The sequence below is a fragment of the Mastacembelus armatus genome, chromosome 9 (genome assembly GCF_900324485.2).
Source record: "Mastacembelus armatus chromosome 9, fMasArm1.2, whole genome shotgun sequence".
In the NCBI taxonomy this organism is placed as follows: domain Eukaryota; kingdom Metazoa; phylum Chordata; class Actinopteri; order Synbranchiformes; family Mastacembelidae; genus Mastacembelus; species Mastacembelus armatus.
This window is the reverse complement of record NC_046641.1, coordinates 20,238,730-20,259,209: the sequence shown is the minus strand read 5'-3', so window position 1 is coordinate 20,259,209 and position 20,480 is coordinate 20,238,730. Positions and strand designations below refer to the sequence as shown.

Genomic DNA, 20,480 nt, shown 5'->3' with positions numbered 1-20,480 from the left:
AGTTATAAATAGGCATTTGAAAGGTCAGTCAGATCTCTTACAAAGGAACTTTGCCTTTAATTTTCTACAAAATTGCTAATTCACTCTCTCCTTGAATGAAAAGCTTTATTTATCCAAATATATAGACTTACTGTATATGGACTTAAATGTTATGTTAAAACTAGTAGTTCATGTTAAATTTTGAGGTCTGGTTTTGGATCCCTGTCCCTCTTATCAGCTTCACTTTCTTGATTCTTGATTTGATGACAACTGCATCCAAGTTGTTTAATTAAATGCATGCTTCCTGCTTTCCATGCAATGTTTGCCGTGTCACTGGCTGCCACAACCCATCCAAGCAGTCCTTTTCCAACTGGAAATAAGTTTTATTGGTCTTTCTGAGCCTTCCTCGACTTCCATGTGTTCGTAATTCGAGTTACTTTGCGCAGACAAGGCAGAAGCGCTTTAGACATCACTTTATCTTTTCAGAGCCCCAGTCAGTTGCATAGAGGAGCCCATGGTTGTCAGTGACAGCATAAGGAGTTGAGTTATGTGTTTTACAAAGAGAAGGCTGTTGAAACATTATCATTTTGTTTGTTTGGTTTTTAAAATTCTTTTCGCTTCAAAAATAAACACAAAATTTAGCCATGAGTTCCCCAGTCTTTTATGTAGATTCTCATTAATTACGACACTTTATTCTGAAATCCGGATGTTGCGTCTTTCTCGGGCTCAGCTGTATCAAAGCTGAGGACGTTTGACCGGTGGACATCGGGCTCACTGGTCCCAGCATCGGTTCACTCCGTCAAACAGCCTTAACGGTTGTGTGCTGGGACGCTTGTTAAGACAAATGTGACGCACAGTGAAATATTATTGCAAAGCTCCGAGCTCCAGTGGCGGGTTTCTGCTGTTTTATGCGCTTACCTTAAGGTTCCGAATAAGAGCACACTGCAATTTCATAGCAGGTGGTTCTGAAGGCTTCACCGCACTACAAAAAAAAAAAATGCTTGTAGCAGAGACCGACATGTCAAGGACGCAGGTAACTAGTAGAACAGTAGAAGAGAAGGTGAGCTTGACTGTTTGGTTTCATGCTTGGTGCTAGAGGTTTGTATTAGCTGTTTTGTTCGAAGAAACCTGTTTAAAAATACACAGTGCAGTGGAGAAAGTACAAAGATCCTTTACTCAAATAAAAAAATACACGTAAAACTCCTGCATTTATCTTAGTTTGTACAAAGGACAAAAGAATAAGCGCAGAAATATATTCACAACGTACACCACATTGTGCAAACAAGACATTTTGTAAAACAGCAATGTTGTACTTTTGTTGCAGGGGAGGTAATTTAATTGGTGATTAGCTAAATGTTAACAGGTGCTAGCAGGCCCATAGCTGAAAACACCTGAGAGTACACAGCTTTCATCAGTGCAGCATATATGTTCCTTCATATCTGTGCAGTGCATGTGTTTTGCGTCCTCATTTCCATGATTCCTGTCTACCTGTGAGGGCTGTCCGTGTATTGCATGACAACCTTCCAGCAGAGTAGTTGGAGAAGATGACGTCCAGGAGGGCCAGGCCTCCTGATGGGGGTTACGGCTGGGTGGTGGTGATGTCGGCCTTTTTCGTCATGGGCCTCACTGCTGCTGTCCTCAAGAATTTTGGTCTCTTCTTTGTGGACATCCAGAGTCACTACAGAATCCTGACCAGCACCACCTCCTGGATCACCGCCACCACGATCGCCACGTTTCACCTTGGAGGTAAAAATGTGCTTTTCAGCCTGAAGATTTTGTTATAAATTTGAGATGTTTTCATTTTATGTTTCCATTTTTTTCTCAGCTCCAGTCGCCAGTGCGCTGACCCTACAGTTTTCTCAGAGAGTGGTCATCACAGTTGGAGGCCTGCTGAGTGCCTCTGGGATGCTGCTGGCATCTCTGGACCTCAGTCTGCCCTGGCTCTATGTCACTATGGGCATCCTGCAAGGTAGTGCACTCAGAACTCTTTATTCTCTTCCTGCTTCATTTACGTATAGATTTCATTTTAGTTTCAATTTACTGACATATATTACAAATAAGATTTTTCTTGGCATTAACATGGTCAGAGGTTTTAATCCTCTTTTTCCAGGAACAGGCATTGCCTTTTCATGGATCCCTGCCAACAGCATGGTGAGCCACTACTTCGTACACTGGCGTCCCATCGCCTACGCCATTGCCAGCTCAGGGGAGTGTGTCTTTGCCATCATGTTTGGCCCCTTCTTCCAGTGGCTGATTGAGATGTACAGCTGGCAGGGTGCATTGCTCATCATTGGAGGCATGCAACTCAATCTGTGTGTCTGTGGCGCTCTCATGAGACCCCTGGAAATGAACCAAAGTTCTGTCCAAGAAACCAAAGATAGTCTAGAGGGAGATGCTACTATGCTCCCACCAAAGAAGAAGGCTATCTTCCAGTGCTCCCTGCTGAGAAAACCTGAACTTTCCCTCTACATCCTGTTTGCCATCTTTGCTGCGGCTGGGTTTTTTATCCCACCTCTCTTTCTAGTGCCCTTTGCCAACAGTTTGGGGATGGACAGATACTGGCCAGCCTTTATCCTCTCTGTGCTGGCGTTAGCAGACCTGGCTGGAAGGCTGATCTGTGGGTGGATAGCCAACATGAGGCTGTTGAGGAACCTGCAGCTGCTCACCATGGTTGTCACTCTGCTCGGGGTGGTGCTCCTGCTGCTGCCCATCAGCCACAACTACTGTGTCATCCTGTTGTTCGCCTCTCTCTACGGCTTCCTGTTTGGCTGTGTGGTGGCTATTCACGTCACCACCATCGTGGACATTGTCTCTCTGGAGGGGTTTGACAGTGGGCTGGGCCTTTTCATGCTTTTCAGGAGCATCGGTGGTTTCATCGGTCCACCTGCTGCAGGTGAGCTGATGCTTTTGTTTGTTTTGGGACTAAGAATATAATTATTTGAAAAGTTCAAATAATAGCTGAATTTAGGTGCTGATACAAAATGAGAATGATTTATGTGCAGTAATATTTTATTTGTGCAATATGAATTGAAAAGGTTCTGGGGTTCTAGTCTGTAACACACAGGTGTAGAGGGGAATGTAACAGAACCAGGATTTGCTGGTATAGAGAAACAGGGCAGGCTTTTTCACTGTGAACTGTGATTGAACCGTCAAAGTGTGCCGGAAGTGTCAACTTAAACGGAAAACACTCCTGAAATGGTTGTAGGTTTGCAGCTGTCGATTGTTTTTGGAGTCGAGTATTCAACCGAATATTCCAGAGATTACTCGAGTAATATGTTAAAACAGTTTTGTATTTGTAAACAATAGTACTATTGTGTAATTCATTACATAAACGACAGGTTACCTTGGCTGAGTCGATAGAACACCGGTCTGGTTCACAACTGGATGCTTTCTGTTCAGATGTTGAAGCATTGACGAAATACTGTTGTGGTTCGCCAGTTCTACTTTACAATACACGCACTGCATCTTGTTATCTTTTTTTAAAGTTTGAAATGATCCTAAACTTTGGACATGTTTTGCCTTTTACGGACGGTTTCGCTCTCTGCCATAGCGCCAACTTTGATTTGAAATGCGCTGTACGACAGTGATTACGGTCCGTGTGATCTACGGTGGCTGGCAAGGGCAAACGCGCCGCAACAGCGATAGTAATTTTTGTAATAAAACCCATCGTTTCCTCGAGGATTCGTTGCAGCCCTATGTGTTTGCATGCAGCCATGTCTTTTTTCCCATGCAGCACTGCGGTTCTGTGGATGGTCACTGCTTTGAGCCGTGACAGCTTTGCAGACATATTCTCCTGAGGATGTGGTTACCTACAAAACTACAGTGATGTGCTTTTAGCGTAACACACTAAGATCCAACTGCTAAACAGGATGTTGGAGTAGTGTCGACAGTTCGTTCAATTTGTGGCAGCGGCACAGTAGTGGCCACGGGATTTGCAGAGGTGTCACGGCATTTTGGCACATTTAGTCTGCACAGTGTTAGCGGCACCTGGCGATGCCACTGGCATTTTTATTGACAGCCCATGTTGCGCAAGCAGCCTCACTGTTATTGTCCTCTTTTTAAAGAAAATCAAAAATGCAAAGGCACTTTATAGGCTCACGATATAATCTTGATATAACTGTTTTACGTAGCCTATTTCCACGCCTCCCCGATGGTTTTCCTTTTGCTGTTAATGTGGCACTCATGGCATACTAACCTACACCAGCTGCAACGTTTTCTGTGCTTTGTTTTTAGTGACATGTCTATTTGAAACATAACACTGAAAATGCTAATTCAGAAATAGACTGGAGGAAATGTACGATTTCTTGACCAGTAGGTGGCGCAGTAGTAACAGTGTGTAGCAATGGGGGGTTAGTTTGATGCTCTAAATAAGACAAGGATCAGGATCAAACTATATTTTTCTATGTGCTATGACATCTGCTGTGGCACCTCATGAAATGCTGTGCTTGCTGCCACGTATTGAGCCTGACCTTGCTGATATCAGCGTTTATCTAAAAGCTAGTATGACTGGGGACTCTTGTTTTTGGTCTAAAGTATAGATTGTTTAGTGACTTTTTGATCTCTAAATATATTTGGATATCTCAATATTACAGACAAGTAGTTTCTCATAAATCACATGGCTCCTGTTACTCAGGTCAGGTAATTCTGATGATCCTGTTTGTTGTGCTCCAGGTTACTCTGCTAATCTATAAATTCAAGTAACACTGACAGCTTGAGTGTTAATTTATCAGCCTTGGCCGACAGTGTGATCTTTCCTTTGTGCTCTTGCATTTCAGGGTGGCTGGTGGATGAGACAAAAGACTACAGCTCTGCCTTCTATCTCTCAGGATTGTGCCTCATTTCATCAGCGGTGTTTGTCGTCCTGGCTGACCGTCGTGTTCAGCGTAGACGGGCCGAGGCGCCGTGTGTAGTTCAGGCGATTAGTCAGCAGGAGGGCCGAGAAGCTGGCAAAGTTAAGTGAGACACTGATGCATAATGTGTTTTACCTGAATGGTGTCAGAAAGGGTGTTTGTTGACTCCGTGTGTTTGATCTCATCCTAGCTGCTGCTTGATTAAACACAGCAATGGCTGCAGGTGTTAAAACACCTTTTAGATATGCTTTGTTTTAATTGGCAACCAGTACAAAAAACACTGGTGTGCGTTCATTTAAGTTGTTAGTCCATTTTGTAAAATATATCTCCATGTACAGTATCAGTCAAATGTTTGGACACATGTCCCCACTCAAATTTTGACTGGTGGAGTATATTCCTTTTTAAAGCTTTAACAAATTTACTAGTTTCAAGCTGTTGACTAATCAAACTCCAAACTCTTCCCCAAGATGGCAGCAGCAACTTCTGAACAAATAAAGTAACAGCCAGGCCGACCAGGCTCGAGAAATATCTGTTTGCTGTTTAAACAGCAAACAAACTGAGCTGACACCTCTGACAAACATTTAAAGGATGGGATTGACAATTTAGTGTTTTGTCAACAAATCCCATGAAGATTAAAACCAACGTTAGTCCATGTGTGAGAGGTACTCAGCTCTTAGCCAGTTGGTTGGTTCACAAATATGATGTAATGCTTGTTAGACTTATCCATATTTGCTGGTTTTGATCTTCCTGTGGGATTTGTTGAGTAGAAAATTACAAAACGTAACCACACTTGTCCTTAATCACTTCAGATGGAGTATGTATGCACTTATCAGAAATAATTACTACTGGTAAATACTGAATGAATTGTTTGGGTATATTAATCTTTTTGTCCTTGTAACAGAGCCCATACTGACCTTTTTATAAGATCTCAGGACATGCGGCTCCTTCAAAATGGAAAAGGACAATATTTCTGAAAAAGATGGTGTGTGTGTGTGTGTGTGTAGGCGTGTGTAGGATACCACAGTATTATACTCTAGGACCTAAACTCTGCAGTAGAGCTGTACATAATTCAGGGTAATTTTAATTTGTTTGATATGGTATGATGTAGCTTTTATGACTTTATTAAATCTTGTTAAATCAGTTTTTCCTGTACAACAGACTAAAAAGGAGGAAAGGAGGTTTGAATGTGTTTTTTTGCACTTAAAGTAATTTTCTTAATGACCTTTAAACAAGTACCTTTCGTTGTTACTATAATGTCACTTTACACATATTTTTCAACTCTGAGCAATTTGTACAGCACATATCAAAGGTTAAAGTACAGTTATGTAATCTAATTCTCAACTCCATTTCAGCTCGTTTCAGAGACTTTGTGTTAGAGTTGAGACAGTTGAGCAGAAGAAAATACTTTGCAAATCTGCTTTAAAAAAACACTTTGAGCCTGTGTTTTGGCAGAAATCCTGGCAGAAATGCCAAGAACATGCTGGTTTAAGATTCTGAAATCTGAACATCTTTGGAGTCTTAGTGTTTTAACTGTTGGTCAGACAAGTAATTTAAATGTCAGCTTAGACCCTCAGAAACCATGGGCATTTTTGCAAACTTTTTTTTAATGGCAAATTAAATTACTGGAGCAAATGAATAGTTGATGTAAATAATTTGGCTGTACTTTGTGCAATCAAGAGGGCAGCGACCAACCTTTTAATTTATGTATGTAATGAAATAGTGACAACTGCTTTTGCTCAACAGTCCAAAAGTTAGTTTAATCAGTTCACTATCATATTAGATGCTCCAAATCCTACCAAAGAAAAATGTGACAGTGAAGGACTTTAACTTTAGAATGGACTAAAATAGTTAAATCATTGAGAATTTGGTCAGTAATAGAAATAAGAAAAAGCCAAATTTAGATTTGAAATAAAAGACGTGGTTAAGACGGTACAATTAGGGAAACATGGATGAATAATCTATTTTTGTCCTGTATTAGTGATTGGGTGATGTTCAGTCACCACTGGGTGGCAGTGTTTACTTGAGTGAGAACATGCAGGTCCCCATAGTGCATCTTGCGTTCTTTCACACACAGAACGTGCAAACTGTAAACAAATGTTTAATACATTTTTCCACAGACAAAACAGTTTAGATTAGAAAATACTTAAACTTAAGAGACTATCTTTCATGTAGTCTACAGATGTCATGACATAGTAAAACATTTCATACAATAGATGCAATGCAACAATAAAAGTTACAAGAAAACTAACTCCTATATATTGTCATATGTTTGAAAAAAAGTGGGAAAGTGAAGGTAGCTATTTTACACAACAGAACAGAGGCACCCAGTGCATTTTATAGATGTTGGGAGTCGAGATTAATTGCACTCAGCTCATCATACAATATTTTAAAGGGTGCACTTACTTTGTAGACTTGGAGAAGCTAAAGTTGCAGCTTTAGTCCATCAAAGTTCAAGTAGGGGGAAAAACTCCTGACCCCAGTAAAGTGGGTTTGATCAGAAAAAGTCCAGTCCCAATGTCCACCTCAGAGTTTGACTAACTGCTGAAAATAACTTTTAAAAGCTGTGACGTTAAACATAAAATTAAAAATCAGAGAAAGCATCTCAAATCTTAAACTTTGGCAGAACTGGAATAAAGAAACAGCAGACTGTTTGTAGAACCTAACAGTATTGATGTATTATCTTATTCGCTAATTCGAGACTATTATTCTGTGAGTAAGCGAGAAAGCATGCTCCTGCTCTCACATTAACACTGAGCACAAAGCTGTTAAGTCTGAGGTTTTACAGATATTGGGACTGGACCACAGAGGGCACCTATGAAGATGCTCTCTTCTCCTCATATCTTGACTCATAGACCTCCATGGGCGGGCAGGTGCACATGAGATGCTGGTCGCCATAAATGTCGTCAATCCTGGAGATGCTTGGCCAGAATTTAGTCTCAGGCCTTATGAAGGGCTGCAGAGAAAATGGGAGTAATGATAGTAAAAACAAAGTAGTCATAGGAACTCATTAATCAAATGCAAATCATTCCTTTGTTCATTCATTCTAATTGATTTTCTGGTTTGGCTTTATCTACAGGCACAACCAACAATTTTATTTTTGAATCCTTTTCATCATTGTTAAACTGTTTACAAATGTTTACAATGTTCATTGTTAAAAATGTTCAGCCTTGTCAATTTTAGTGGGTTTTGATGTGATCACATGACAAAACACTGAAAAGACAAGGTGACCACAACATTTAGTCTGAGTGGGACCAGAGTCAGTTCTAAGAAGCTGGTTTTCTGGGTTAAACCTGGAGCCCCAGTGACTTAATGAAAGATAAACCTGTTCCAGGATTTATTCAAATGTTCAATGTTCTCCTTCATTAACTAGGAAACCAGCTTCTTGGAAAACCAAAAATCAAATCCAGCCTACCCACATAATACAGCTTTGACCTTTTACAAAATGGTTCATGATCATCTAACTTTGCCATGACTTTTGGTTTTCAAAAATCACTTGAATACAAGCTGAACGTTTCTTGAGTTTGTCAACTGTCAAGTACAATGTGAGTGGTACATAAAGTATGTGGCTGTATTTCTTAGTGTCAAACACCACACACAGAACAAAACCAACATTGAATTGATCTTAGTAGTAGTGTCTTTGTTCACAAAGCCTGATATAAGTATGGTAACATAAGTATGGTTAATAGATTTGTTAATAATAATGATTTGTTCATAGAATAACACCAGACCTTAATTAGAAATAAAGCCAGAGATGAGGACACTCACCAAGGGGAAAGCAGCAAGCTCCCTGGAATAAGGTCTGTCCCAGTTGGAAGATGAGATGCAGGCTAATGAGTGAGGGGCCATCTGCAATCAAAGAAAAACATGTGGACTTCAGAAGGTACATGTCACAGCTTTACATTAGCCAGTGTAGCGCATCTTTTTTACTGAGAAACTGAGCCAAAGCTTACCTTGAGTGGGTTAATGCAGGAGTCCATCCTTCCCTCCTCGATGTCGGCAATCTCCTGTCGGATGCCAAGCAAGGCGTCGCAGAATCGGTCCATCTCTGCCTTGTCCTCTGACTCTGTGGGCTCGATCATCAGCGTACCAGCCACAGGCCAGGACATGGTGGGGGCATGGAAACCTGGACAAAAAAAAAAAAAAAAAACAGAAAAAAAAAAAACTTGGATTTGTTATGAAATATGGTACAAAAACTGGGAAATTAAATTCATTTTTGTTGGTTGCAATGGTCCAGAAAAGGTATGATGGTGTAAATTCAATGTCAAGAACAAGGAATACATACAATATATTAGTGGCCACAAGCCTAGACTTTATAATTAAGCTGCTGTATCTAATTGCATATATTTTAGTGTACTTGATAAAAGTGCCCACTCAGTCCATTTTGTATTACAATTAAAGATTAATATAGACGTATAATTCTACATACCATAATCTTGCAGCCTCTTGGCCACGTCAACAGCCTCAATATTAGCTGTCTTCTTGAATGGCCTCACATCCAGAATGAACTCATGAGCTACAAAACCTGTTCAGACCAACACAATATGTATTTTAAATTAAAAAAAAGCTAAGAAGCATAAAATGGTTAAAAATTGATTGCAAACATCCATCAACAGAATAACCACTTTCAAAGCTGTACCTTTCCTCCCCCTGTAGAGAATCTTATAGTGACCTTCCAGCCTCTTGGCCATGTAGTTGGCGTTGAGGATGGCCACTTGTGTAGCGTGCAGCAGTCCTTTGGATCCCATCATCTAATTACAGAAGACAGGAGTGATGTTAACATTATTTGTCCCAATTTTTCATGAGCAGCATCATATTAATCCTTTTTTATTTTCTCAGCTGATTTAAGTGCTGTGAACTCAAAGACCATTGCGCTGCTGACCTTGATGTAGGCCCAGGAGATTGGCAGGATGGCGCTAGAGCCCCAGGGGGCAGCGCTGATGGTGCCCAGTGAGCTGCTGGTGTTGACTGAATGCATGAGAACCACTGGGTGGCTTGGCAAGAAGGGGGCAAGGTGGGCCTTCCTGATGAAGAGCAGATGGATGACATGAGAAAACTTAATGGCCTAAAACATACTGTCAATCATTCTCTATGAGCAGTGTGCGCGCACACACACACACACACAAAAGAAAACTTGGATTTGCAAGACATTGATGCAAATGTGCAGTGACATATGTGAAAACCAATGTTTTATATTTAATAGTTCTTATTCTGACTTACACGCCAATTGGCCCCATGCCAGGGCCCCCTCCACCATGAGGGATGCAGAAAGTCTTATGCAGGTTGAGATGAGACACATCAGAGCCATAATCTCCAGGACGACAAAGACCCACCTGAAAAACACAGCAATGATTCAAGTATCTAAAGTAATCAGAGATTCCTCCTTAATTTGATCTGCTCAATCAATCAAGAGTCATGTGACTGGCTACTATTAGAAAAAAAAGGAAGAGGTTTTCATCTTAAAAGTCAAAGGGGGAAAAGTTTACAACAAATTTACCACAGAAAAGCACAAATCGACAAACCTTTATTCTATTAGCCTCACAAGTTGTATTTTACTTTCCATCAGCAGCATGCAGATTTTGGAATTTTCACATAACATTTTACAAGCTAATTATTCTCTCACCTGAGCATTCATGTTGGCACCATCCAGGTAAACTTGGCCACCATTCTCATGAATAAGATCACATACGTCTCTGATGTGCTCCTCAAAAACGCCAAACGTGGAGGGGTAGGTGATCATCATGGCTGCCAGACTCTCCTTGTGTTTGTCCACCTGTACAAGAGGGCAGGTTTTTGAAGAAAGAAATAGAATCCAAAAAAAACAAAAAAAAAATCAAATTGATCTTCATGTCATGATGTTCATGACCAGTGGAAAGCAAACTGTTCTCTCACCAGAGCTTTAAGGTTTGCCATGTCAATGTTTCCATCTTTGTCCACCTCCACCACCTGAACCTTCATGCCAGCCATCTGAGCACTTGCTGGGTTGGTGCCATGGGCTGACTTAGGGATCATACAGACCTGAAACAAAAGTTAAAATATCAGTGTAATAGGACCAGTAGCCTAAATAAAACATAAAATAATAATATAAAATAAACAAAGATAACATTGAGTATGAAGATGTAGCTCCATATTTGTAACCTGGATATGAATTATACTTTTATTCAATGTATGTAAAAGCATAGTATTTGTTTAGTCTGTTGTTGTTACCCTGCAGCAACAGCCACACATTAGAACACGGTGCTAATATATTAAAGCCAAAGGATTTGAATCTAACAAAGCTGCTGCGTGCCTGCAGGTTACTCATTGATTTATTCCCATATTAGGATGGCATTTCTGATATTTTGGAACTTAGTCACACAGAAACTGGGACACTTAACCCTGCAGGTTGAGTAACATGGACAAATGACACTGCTGAGCCTGTCACCTCAGTGGCTCACAGTTCAAGTTTTAAAAGGTCCAAATATGGAATCTTGAAAGCAGGTAGCCTATAGTGGGAACACAGTGTTTTCTGCCCCTCTGTTTGCACAAACTGTTGTAAGTTTGGACCTTGACTGTTTCAATTGGTCACGCCATTATCTAAGATATACTTATAAGGGAGCTATTAAAAAACAAAGGCCAAATTACAAATTACTGAGTCAGCCAGTCCTTAATCTGACAGGGTGTCTTATCTTCACCTGTTGACAAGCTGCATGGAGAAAACTAGTCTGAAGCTGTCAAAACTCCAGCAACACTTACAGTCTGAGGCCACTTTATGCTTCGAACAATGTGTTTTATCTGATGGCCTTCATCAGGGCGAGCATCAGTCAGCAGTCAGCCAGTAAGTCTTACACACACACGCACAGAGACAGACAGGTGGGATTGGCTATATGGTCAAGTTGTTTTAGACCAATCACATTCTAAATCTAGCAAGAGGAAAAGGGGTTGGTCTGATAATCTGGTTCACAAGTAGGAGAAATACAAACATGAGACAAAACCCTAGTTAACCCAGTAGGCATCTTGTTATACTCTAAAACCAAGTGATGAAGGTGCTAAATACTGTCAGTATCTTCATATAGAGGACACACCCCCATACCTGAAATACATTGGTCAATCAAGAAGCTGCAAAATTAAACTCTTCACAGTGTCTTATCTTGGCTTTTATTCAAGTTCAGTATGCCAGGACACTGAAGGAATCCTGACCCAGAATACATGAAACATTTATCTGTGGGTGTCAAGAACCTGTGGTAGACAATAAATCTGACTAATAGGGTTTATATCGTGTTGCTAATTTACTCTCGCTTTTTATTAATCTGTATCTGTGGAAACTGCTGGTTATAAATTAGATTTATATCAGCCCAGCCCAGACGGTTGCAGTCATAATAATAAAACATAAGTCTAAGAATAGAAATTAAATTATTGCTTTAGTAAATATTTTAATCTTATTGCAAAGCCGGGTAGTTTCTAAAAATTTGTTTGGCTTATGTTTGTGCACCAGCTTTAGTGTCATATTTTTGTTTCTCTTGGGATATAGGAGCTTCAGGTTTATGTGCTACAAAGTTCTAGGAAAACATTTTTGCAGAGCCAGAGTAGCTAGTCTTTATGCTAAACTTAGATAACCCAGCTCCTGGGTTTAGCTTCATATTTAATGCACAGTCAACAGTGATATCCATCTTCTCAGTAAGAAAGCAAATTAGCATTTTCCCCCAAAGAAATAGCTAAATTAGCTGTTCAGTTTATTTTCCTCCAAACTGTTAAAGTGAACATGGCTTAGATCTTAATACTCCTTTGTATTGTTTTCAGTGGAGATAAGCTAGAAACTGAAACTTAGTCAAACTCCATCAGATAAAAGCCTAACGTGCTATTAAATCCTATCCTCACTGTAAAGTCCAGTAAGTTTTTTTCCTGTCTATAGTGGCACACTTACACTCCTCGAGCTCTCTCCCTTTGAGTTCAGGTAGGCTTTTATGGCAGCCAGGCCAGCATATTCTCCTTGAGCACCACTGGAAGACAAGGCAGACACACCATGGTCATGTACTACACACACATACATCCTCACATCAGCATAGTTCAAAGACCAGTCTATATTACCAATAGGGGAGAGACAGATAGACATGGAAAGCTAGTTGCATGATAACTCTAGGCCAACCCACTTCTGCTGATAAGTGGTGATAGACAGCACAGATATGTAGGTGCTTTATTAGATGAAGTCTGAAATGTGAAGCATATAGTTTCCAGCATTAACTACTGCTGGATACTGACCGAAGCCAAGCCCCAAGGTCATGGTTTCAACTGCTCTACGTTCAGCCTCAGTCTCCGATTAACTGTAGTAAACCCAGGTATGAAGCCTGAACACTGAACTGTCCAAATAATCTAATGATGTTACTTTCATACAACCTCAGGGATTTGAAATTGACACAAAAGAACACATTTCCAACACTATGTTTTACCCATTTCCCAATCATACTGTCCACAGCACAAACGTGATAGAAAAAAGAAAAAAAAAAAAAATCAGCAAGGACAATATGACCTAGTATTATTAAATCTGATTTTCCCAGTAGTATGTATTAAAAATTTCTGATAATATAATTAACACAACCTCAAGTTAATTTTTGGCTAAAATAGATGGCTATCTATTATGGGACAGTGAGTTCCTTAGCTGTTGTAGCTAGAAGAGTTTGCTACAGGTCTGATGGTGCAGACTGAAATGCCAGATTAAAAATAAAGTTTAAACAGCCTCTTGTACCACAGCCCATTGTATAATTCCACATATTATAGTAACTGTGTCTCCCAACCACCTGCTACCAGATACTAAAATATTTTGTAACAAAATCCTCAGCAGCCACAAGAGAAAACCGTTGTTTTTATTAACTTAAAATGTTTTAAAACCTTCCAGAGCTTGTTTGTAGGAAGCCAAATGCTTTTTGAGACTGTTCAACACCTGCAGATGCCATGTTCTTAAGAATTGTTGCAAAGGGAAAATTAGCAGTTGGATAGAGAGTCGGACTTGTAACCCAGAAGTTGTGGGTTCGAGTCTCAGGACCGGCAGGAATTGTCGGCGCACTCTCTCCACCCTCAATACTGCGACTGAGGTGAGACCCTTGAGCCAGGCACCGAACCCCCAACTGCTCCCCGGGCGCTGCAGCGATGGCTGCCCACTGCTCCGGGTGTGTGTTCACTGCTGTGCACTTTGGGTGGGTTAAATGCAGAGGGGAATATCGAGTATAGGTCACCATACTTGACAATAGTAGTCACTTTCACTAAATTAAGCATAATATATTTTAGAGCTAGACATCTGGGTCTAAAAGCTTGAGGTGATAGTGAGTATGTCGCAATGTAATGTGTGGCTGCATTTACATGCAGACCCAAATGCTAGTACTCGCCAGCCTTTACTGCAGCTAAGGTAGGTGGTACCTGTTTGGCTGGAAAGAGATCTTGTCGTAACCCGTCACCTCACAGAGGTCCTTCTCCAGCTGCCTGAAAAGTTTCTGGTAGCCCTCAGCCTGATCCAGAGGAACAAAGGGGTGGATGTTGGCAAACTCCCTCCAGGTGATGGGCTGACAAACAAGAGGACAGAAGTGAGCCAGAAAGAATCCAACTTTCCAAACTACTTATCGTTAGTTTTGAGGAACTGTAATTTGTCCTACGCATCCAAGTGTTTGTCACATCTATTCATTTACCCACCATGAGTTCTGAAGAACTGTTTAGCTTCATGGTGCAGGATCCCTGAGAAGGAAAACAATATTTAACCACCACATAACCTCAAATATTTTGCAAATCTAAATATCTTTTGACTTAATGGGTATCACTAACCAGTGGTATCATGCTATGCACCAGGGAAATATCCTTGTTCTCCAGACGCTTCATGTAGCGAACAATGTTGGTTTCAGAGTGATAACTGGGGATGAAGATTAATTGAGAAGACAGGAGTAGAGTTAACGGAGGCTATAATATTCCCCGATGCCAAAATCAAGCAAATTTAAGATTAGTAGCCTGCTTACTAAGGGGCATTAGAAGAAAGCACTTTTCCCTCACATAAAGTATGGTGCAGAGGTTTTGGGTAATGTTATCTGTTCACTGTTCTTTGCATAAATATGGCAGTATTTTTGAAAGAAAACTCACTTTCACTTTTAGTGCTTGGACCTTTTGCTCAGTACTGAATGTCTGACAATAAACTGAGGACTTAGACATTAGAAACCCTTCATGGCACTAAAAGATAATATGCTTCACTCTGTGGCCAATAGAGGGTCATGTGATGCCACTGGAACTACTTCTGTTGTGTAAAATAATATATTTCAATGCTTAAAACACAAAGTTAAAGGGCAGCGTGGGGTTAATTAAATGACTATTAGATGGAAAATTTAAATAGTTTTTAAAATGCATCGTCACACGTTATGCAACAAAGATTTGTGTAAGTAACGTGTTGCAGGACAGTACAGAGAAGTCTGAAAAACACATTTTCATAACTTATGTAACATAGTGATTACGGAAATAATAAAACAGAATTAGGACAAGACAATACCAGACAATACCAGACAGTTAAAAAAAGGTCAGTCCTGATATGTGCAGCCCAACATGTCATAAAGACATAAAATAGCATAATATCTCTGCAATATGCTGTTAGTGTAGTGCTACACTGTGTGCTATAGTGTTGCAATTTAACTGAGAGCACCAACCTGTTAAAGACCTGGTGTGTGAGGTACTTGCTTGTTCTTTTGAAAGGGCTACTCATAATCCCCTTCACTCGTTCACCCATCTTCTCAGCAATCAGTTCCTGCAAATTTAGCGTTTCATTTTAAAGCAGGTGACCTTTCACTTTAAAGCCACTGCTGTAGATAAAAATGACTGACAGTCAACAGATAAATAGGGAATCAGTGAATATCAACCAACGTACTGCAGAAGATTCACAGCCAAAGACCCAGAGCAGGTCATCCAAGTCCCTCTCAGTTACCGTCTCATCTAGAGAGACACCCAACTGTTGGCAGAAAAGCAGAGATAAAGATGTTTGTAATCCTAAATGCATGTCCGTTACTTGTATTTTTTCCCCAAGCAGAAGACAATTATAAACGGAACAAAAACATACAATAATGTAAAACAAAATAAAACTCTATATGGGATGCTTCATAGGAGTATATTCTAGTTGACTTTTTATAAGATAGTGAAAAACATCAGGTACAACAAAGTCTCCTTGCTCTTGTTTTTCTGCAGTGTGTTCTGCCTACTACATTTCTTAATATTAAATGAGATTAGATCCAGTTAGAGTTCTTGGAGAGTTTGGAAAATAACTTTTAGATGGTTGGAAACAACTGTTGTTGTATTGTTTATGGTATTTACCTGTGGCTCTGTAACAATAGCAAAACAATAGTTGTAAGTGACCTGCAAAAGTCATGAGGTTGCTTAACTGGCAGTACAGTATATTGAAGAACCTGATCAGTCCTCACCACTCCCTCAGAGTAGACTCGCAGGTTTATCTGCCTCTGCATGGCTCTCTCCAAGATGTCTTTAGCTGCCACACTGCAGCTGATTTTTAATGTGTCGAAGAACATCTCACTGTGCAGCCGGTGTCCTGCTCTCTTCAGACCTGAAACAAAGTGTGGGGATCCTTTATTTGATTGATTCAAAATATGTCAGATTTAGACCAAACTTCAAATTATGATACATTTCACCACAAATTAATAGCACTGTCAAAATCATAGTTTTCATCAGATCATACAGAGTTTAGCATTCTAAATCAATAGGATGTTCACAAAGTCTCACACTTGCGATATGAAAAAAAATGTTACTGTAAGAATTGTGTACATTTTAGAGGTAAAAACAATTGTTTTACCTTCTGCAAGGATCAGAGCAGCATTGTGTGTCCTCTCAGCAATGTGTTTGAGTCCCTGAGGACCGTGATATAATGCATACATGGCAGCCATGTTGGCCAGCAGAGCCTAGAAGTCACAGTTTGAAGAACATGGATGAAAAAATTTATCTGGTTTAACAAAAAAAAAAAAAAAAAAAAAAAAAAAAAAAAAAAATCACTGAATTAACTAAAATACAAAAGACATTACTGCAAGTATTTAAAAAAAAAAAAAAAAAAAATCTACAAATAGATTTAATACTCATATTCTCCCATAATGGTTCCAAATGATTTCACTTGGCTTATTTACAATTGGAAACGACACAAATGTATAAAATATGATCTGATCATACCTGCGCAGTGCAGATGTTGCTGGTTGCTTTGTCTCTGCGAATGTGCTGCTCTCTGGTCTGCAAAGCAAGCCGATACACTTCCTTACCAGCTGCATCCCTGAAAAGAAAATATACATTTATGTATGTATGTATGTATGTGTGTGTGTGTGTACACACATATTTTTTTTTTTCTAAAGACTGTAATTTTACTTTCAGATAATAAATTCTATTCAATTATTCTGACCAATGAAGGCTGTATCTCACCTTGTAACTCCAACCATTCTTCCAGGCATCATCCGGACCAGGTTGTCTCTAACGGCGAAGAAGGCAGCATGAGGACCACCATAACAGAGAGGAACTCCAAATCTCTGAGAGCTACCCAGTACAATATCAACACCAAACTCTCCAGGAGGGCGCAGCACACACAGAGCAAGTAGATCTGTGGCACAGCATGCCAGGGCCTGCAAATGGAAAGAAAGTAGGTATACCATTGTATTGTATCTGGTCGTCAAAAGACTCTTCTGCCTAATCGGTTGTCTTCTGCTATTATGGTAAATGGTGTTATACTTGTCTAGTGCTTTTCTACACTAGTGCATTCAAAGTGTTGCCCATTCAACCTGTGGAACAGCCACTGGGGCAACTTGGGGTTTAGTGTTTTGCCCAAAGACACATGTGGACTAGTGAAGCCAGAGATCAAACCACCAACCTTTTGGTTCATGGCCAACCTGCTCTACCTCCTGAGCCACCGCCCATAATGATGCATCCAAGATGAATGTTGGTCATGTCTGGGAGTGGATGAATTCTTCACAGCTAGAATTCAACCACCACTCCCAGACATGTCCAATCATGAAAAGATTTACTAAACCTATCATATTCTGATGACATATTCCACACAATAAAATTGTGTAAATGTAATTTTGGGCTATTATAAGTAAAACTGACTTGACAAGTTAAGTAAGCCAACATGATTTTCGCAGGCTCACATTACATTGTTTTTGAGCAAGATTCTTAGTAACACAGTTACTCCTGCTCATCACTTTCCCTCACCCCTCCTTTGTGTGCATGGTCCACAAGAGCAGTGAAGTCTTCCACCCTGCCATCAGTGTCTGGATACTGGAAAAGCACACCACTAACATCCTTCCCACTGAAGTCCATCTCATGGGGCAGTTTCAGCAATGTTTTCACTCCAATGTAGCTGCAACAGAGCATGAAAGTTTGAAGGTGCTTTCATTAAAAAAAGGCATTATTGGTATCTTACGTCTTCATTTTGATCAGAGACCTTATGCATTGATGGTGTGTGTACATACTTGGCTCTGGTCTGCACCACAGCAATGGTCTGAGGATGGCAACGTGGGTCAATGTAGAAAGTCCTCCTTTTGTTCTGTCTGAGAAGTAAACCGACATAACAGGTCAGTCACTACTGTGGCCAAAAACACTAAAAGCACTGTGTACAAACTACATCTGGAATTAAATCAAGTCTCACTTCAGTTGCTTGACTTATAGAATCAGAAATATGTTGCTATGTCAAATGTAAAGGACCATAAAGGCCTGGACATTATTGATAACTTGTCAAGACAACATTTGCATATGCATATGTATTGACCTTGCATCCATCTGCTTCATTTGACCCTGAGCTTTAGATATGCCTTGTTCCCATAGTGTAACTACTGTATTTTTGCACCAGATTGTAACTCACTTTCAGCAAAAACGGTTGTGTTGAATAGGGAAAAAAAAAAAAAAAAAAAAACTTCGCTATATAAATTGCACTACAAGCCAGAGGAGTAAAAAAAAAAGTGTGATATAGTCCAGAAAATACAGTAAATTACACTGAATTCATATGATTACCAAACAATCATATAGATTGAAGAACATTCTCCATGTTATTAATATTTTCACTAATTGTGTGTGATCTTCAGTATGTGAACTTGTAAATACCTGTGGCACAGCTGCATGGCTTCAGCAGCAGCTGTTCCCTCATCCAGCAGGGAGGCATTGGCCACAGGCAGGCCTGTGATGTCACAGATCATGGTCTGGTAGTTGAGGAGTGACTCCAGGCGACCCTGAGACACCTCGGGCTGATAGGGCGTGTACTGAGTCACCCTGAGAACAAAGCATACACACAATGAACCAACAGAGAAAGTCTGAACACAAGGACAATAGCACAAGTTGGTGGTATTCAAGGAGCTGAGGCGGAACAGGGGAATGCATTGTATGAGTCCTCCAAACCCAGGATTTGGAAGACAACATGGGCAACTGTGGCTGACTGGATTCAGGTGAAAGAAATTTGTATTCAGCAGAAAACAGGAGAGAAGTACATCATCATAAGTAAAATCCTGTAGTGCACTCAAGTCATAAGGCTTCCTATCCATGTCAGAGTACTTTGCACCACTGCAATTAGGCTTTACATAAGTAACCACCCAACTTTATAAACAAACTGGATATATGTGATGGCATCAGAGAGAAAAAAAAAAAAAATTCAGCTCTTTCAAACTTCCCTAAGGTTTCTCCTGAGGATAGATAGCCTGAGGACACTCACCAGCCTGCATTCTCCAGGAGATTACGCTGGATGGGTGGCGGCACTGAGCAGTTGTAGTAGCCCATACCAATGTAGGACCTCCATACTTTGTTCTTTGAGGCTATCTTATACAGAGAATCCAGTACCTCATTCTCACCTGTAACAAATAAATAAAAACAGAAGACTACAACTTTTGCAGAACAGTGTCACTGTGCAATAAGTGACAATTACAGGATGATGGTATTGATGTTTAAACATAGTGTAGTAGCATAAACTTAAGTCATACTAATACTCTAACAATACCCTTAATTTTAAGGTTTGAAAATTTCAAATGCCTGTTTGACTGTAGCATATTTGCCTTGTATCAATTTGTTCATGATATGTTTAAACTGATAAAAATATGGAAACCCAGGGCTTCGTACATATTGTTGCCGAAACTCATCTTGACATATATTTTCAGTTTCACTCTGGGTAACATTGCTAATCAGTTAATAGGGATACTTTATTGCAATATTCAAGTTATAATTTTGTTTAAATGTGATGCAGTACTTCTGGAGAACACAAATTACATATACCATAACATTTTTATGTGTTGCTTAACTCTATAATAGCAGGGTAAACATAAAGTTGATGTTTTAAGTTTACATCTTTATCACTAAATAATAAAATGAACAACATTAAACAAGATATCACAAAAAAAAAAAAATCTAATGAGCAGCATTGTGTTCCCCATGAGACACAGATTATATCAAGATCATAGTATATGATGTGCTAGGGAGTTCAAATACAGTTCATTTATTTTGGTCCTTTCAGTTGTTTTTCAAACAATTCCTACTCTCAAATGTGAGAATTCACAGCTTTTCCCCAGTTTAAAATTATAGTTAATTGGGTACTTTAATGACCAAACATTATGTGCTCAGGATACTGTGACTGGAATTTCTGATGTGTCATAAGCCAAACAATTAATGAAGTGATTAATGAAAGTGAAA

At 39.8% G+C, this 20,480-nt stretch overlaps 3 protein-coding genes across 4 annotated transcripts in view; 2 read left to right on the top strand and 1 right to left on the bottom strand.

Annotated features, from left to right (window-relative positions):
- Positions 1-483: 483 nt before the first annotated feature.
- Positions 484-17,399, top strand: LOC113138834 (monocarboxylate transporter 13). Its single transcript, XM_026321642.1, has 6 exons — positions 484-1,012; positions 1,475-1,725; positions 1,805-1,948; positions 2,090-2,872; positions 4,755-4,930; positions 17,266-17,399. Exons 2-6 carry the CDS (start codon positions 1,524-1,526, stop codon positions 17,290-17,292), a joined length of 1,332 nt encoding a protein of 443 aa, XP_026177427.1. The 5' UTR covers positions 484-1,012; positions 1,475-1,523; the 3' UTR covers positions 17,293-17,399.
- The window catches only part of gldc (glycine dehydrogenase (decarboxylating)), a 16,412-nt gene continuing 2,843 nt past the window's right edge, over positions 6,912-20,480 (bottom strand). The window contains exons 3-25 of the mRNA XM_026321641.2: positions 19,513-19,648; positions 18,912-19,076; positions 18,284-18,361; positions 18,024-18,171; positions 17,241-17,437; positions 16,998-17,094; positions 16,630-16,735; positions 16,244-16,383; positions 15,697-15,777; positions 15,479-15,576; positions 14,616-14,700; positions 14,487-14,528; positions 14,217-14,359; positions 12,730-12,805; positions 10,719-10,844; positions 10,450-10,599; positions 10,047-10,159; positions 9,709-9,850; positions 9,466-9,577; positions 9,256-9,351; positions 8,780-8,952; positions 8,595-8,675; positions 6,912-7,782 (exon numbers count right to left, since the gene is read on the bottom strand). Coding sequence (XP_026177426.1) covers positions 7,642-7,782; positions 8,595-8,675; positions 8,780-8,952; positions 9,256-9,351; positions 9,466-9,577; positions 9,709-9,850; positions 10,047-10,159; positions 10,450-10,599; positions 10,719-10,844; positions 12,730-12,805; positions 14,217-14,359; positions 14,487-14,528; positions 14,616-14,700; positions 15,479-15,576; positions 15,697-15,777; positions 16,244-16,383; positions 16,630-16,735; positions 16,998-17,094; positions 17,241-17,437; positions 18,024-18,171; positions 18,284-18,361; positions 18,912-19,076; positions 19,513-19,648 — 2,726 coding nt within the window. The 3' untranslated portion in view covers positions 6,912-7,641. The remainder of the gene's footprint in view (positions 7,783-8,594; positions 8,676-8,779; positions 8,953-9,255; positions 9,352-9,465; positions 9,578-9,708; positions 9,851-10,046; positions 10,160-10,449; positions 10,600-10,718; positions 10,845-12,729; positions 12,806-14,216; positions 14,360-14,486; positions 14,529-14,615; positions 14,701-15,478; positions 15,577-15,696; positions 15,778-16,243; positions 16,384-16,629; positions 16,736-16,997; positions 17,095-17,240; positions 17,438-18,023; positions 18,172-18,283; positions 18,362-18,911; positions 19,077-19,512; positions 19,649-20,480) is intronic.
- mboat4 (membrane bound O-acyltransferase domain containing 4) overlaps positions 17,326-20,480 on the top strand; it is an 11,725-nt gene continuing 8,570 nt past the window's right edge. Inside the window, exon 1 of one of the 2 annotated variants that reach the window (XM_033325367.1) lies at positions 17,326-17,454. In XM_033325367.1, coding sequence (XP_033181258.1) covers positions 17,444-17,454 — 11 coding nt within the window. In that variant the 5' untranslated portion in view covers positions 17,326-17,443. Of the gene's footprint in view, positions 17,455-18,156; positions 18,198-20,480 lie in introns of those variants that run through there. The other variant, XM_033325369.1, reaches the window with a different exon arrangement.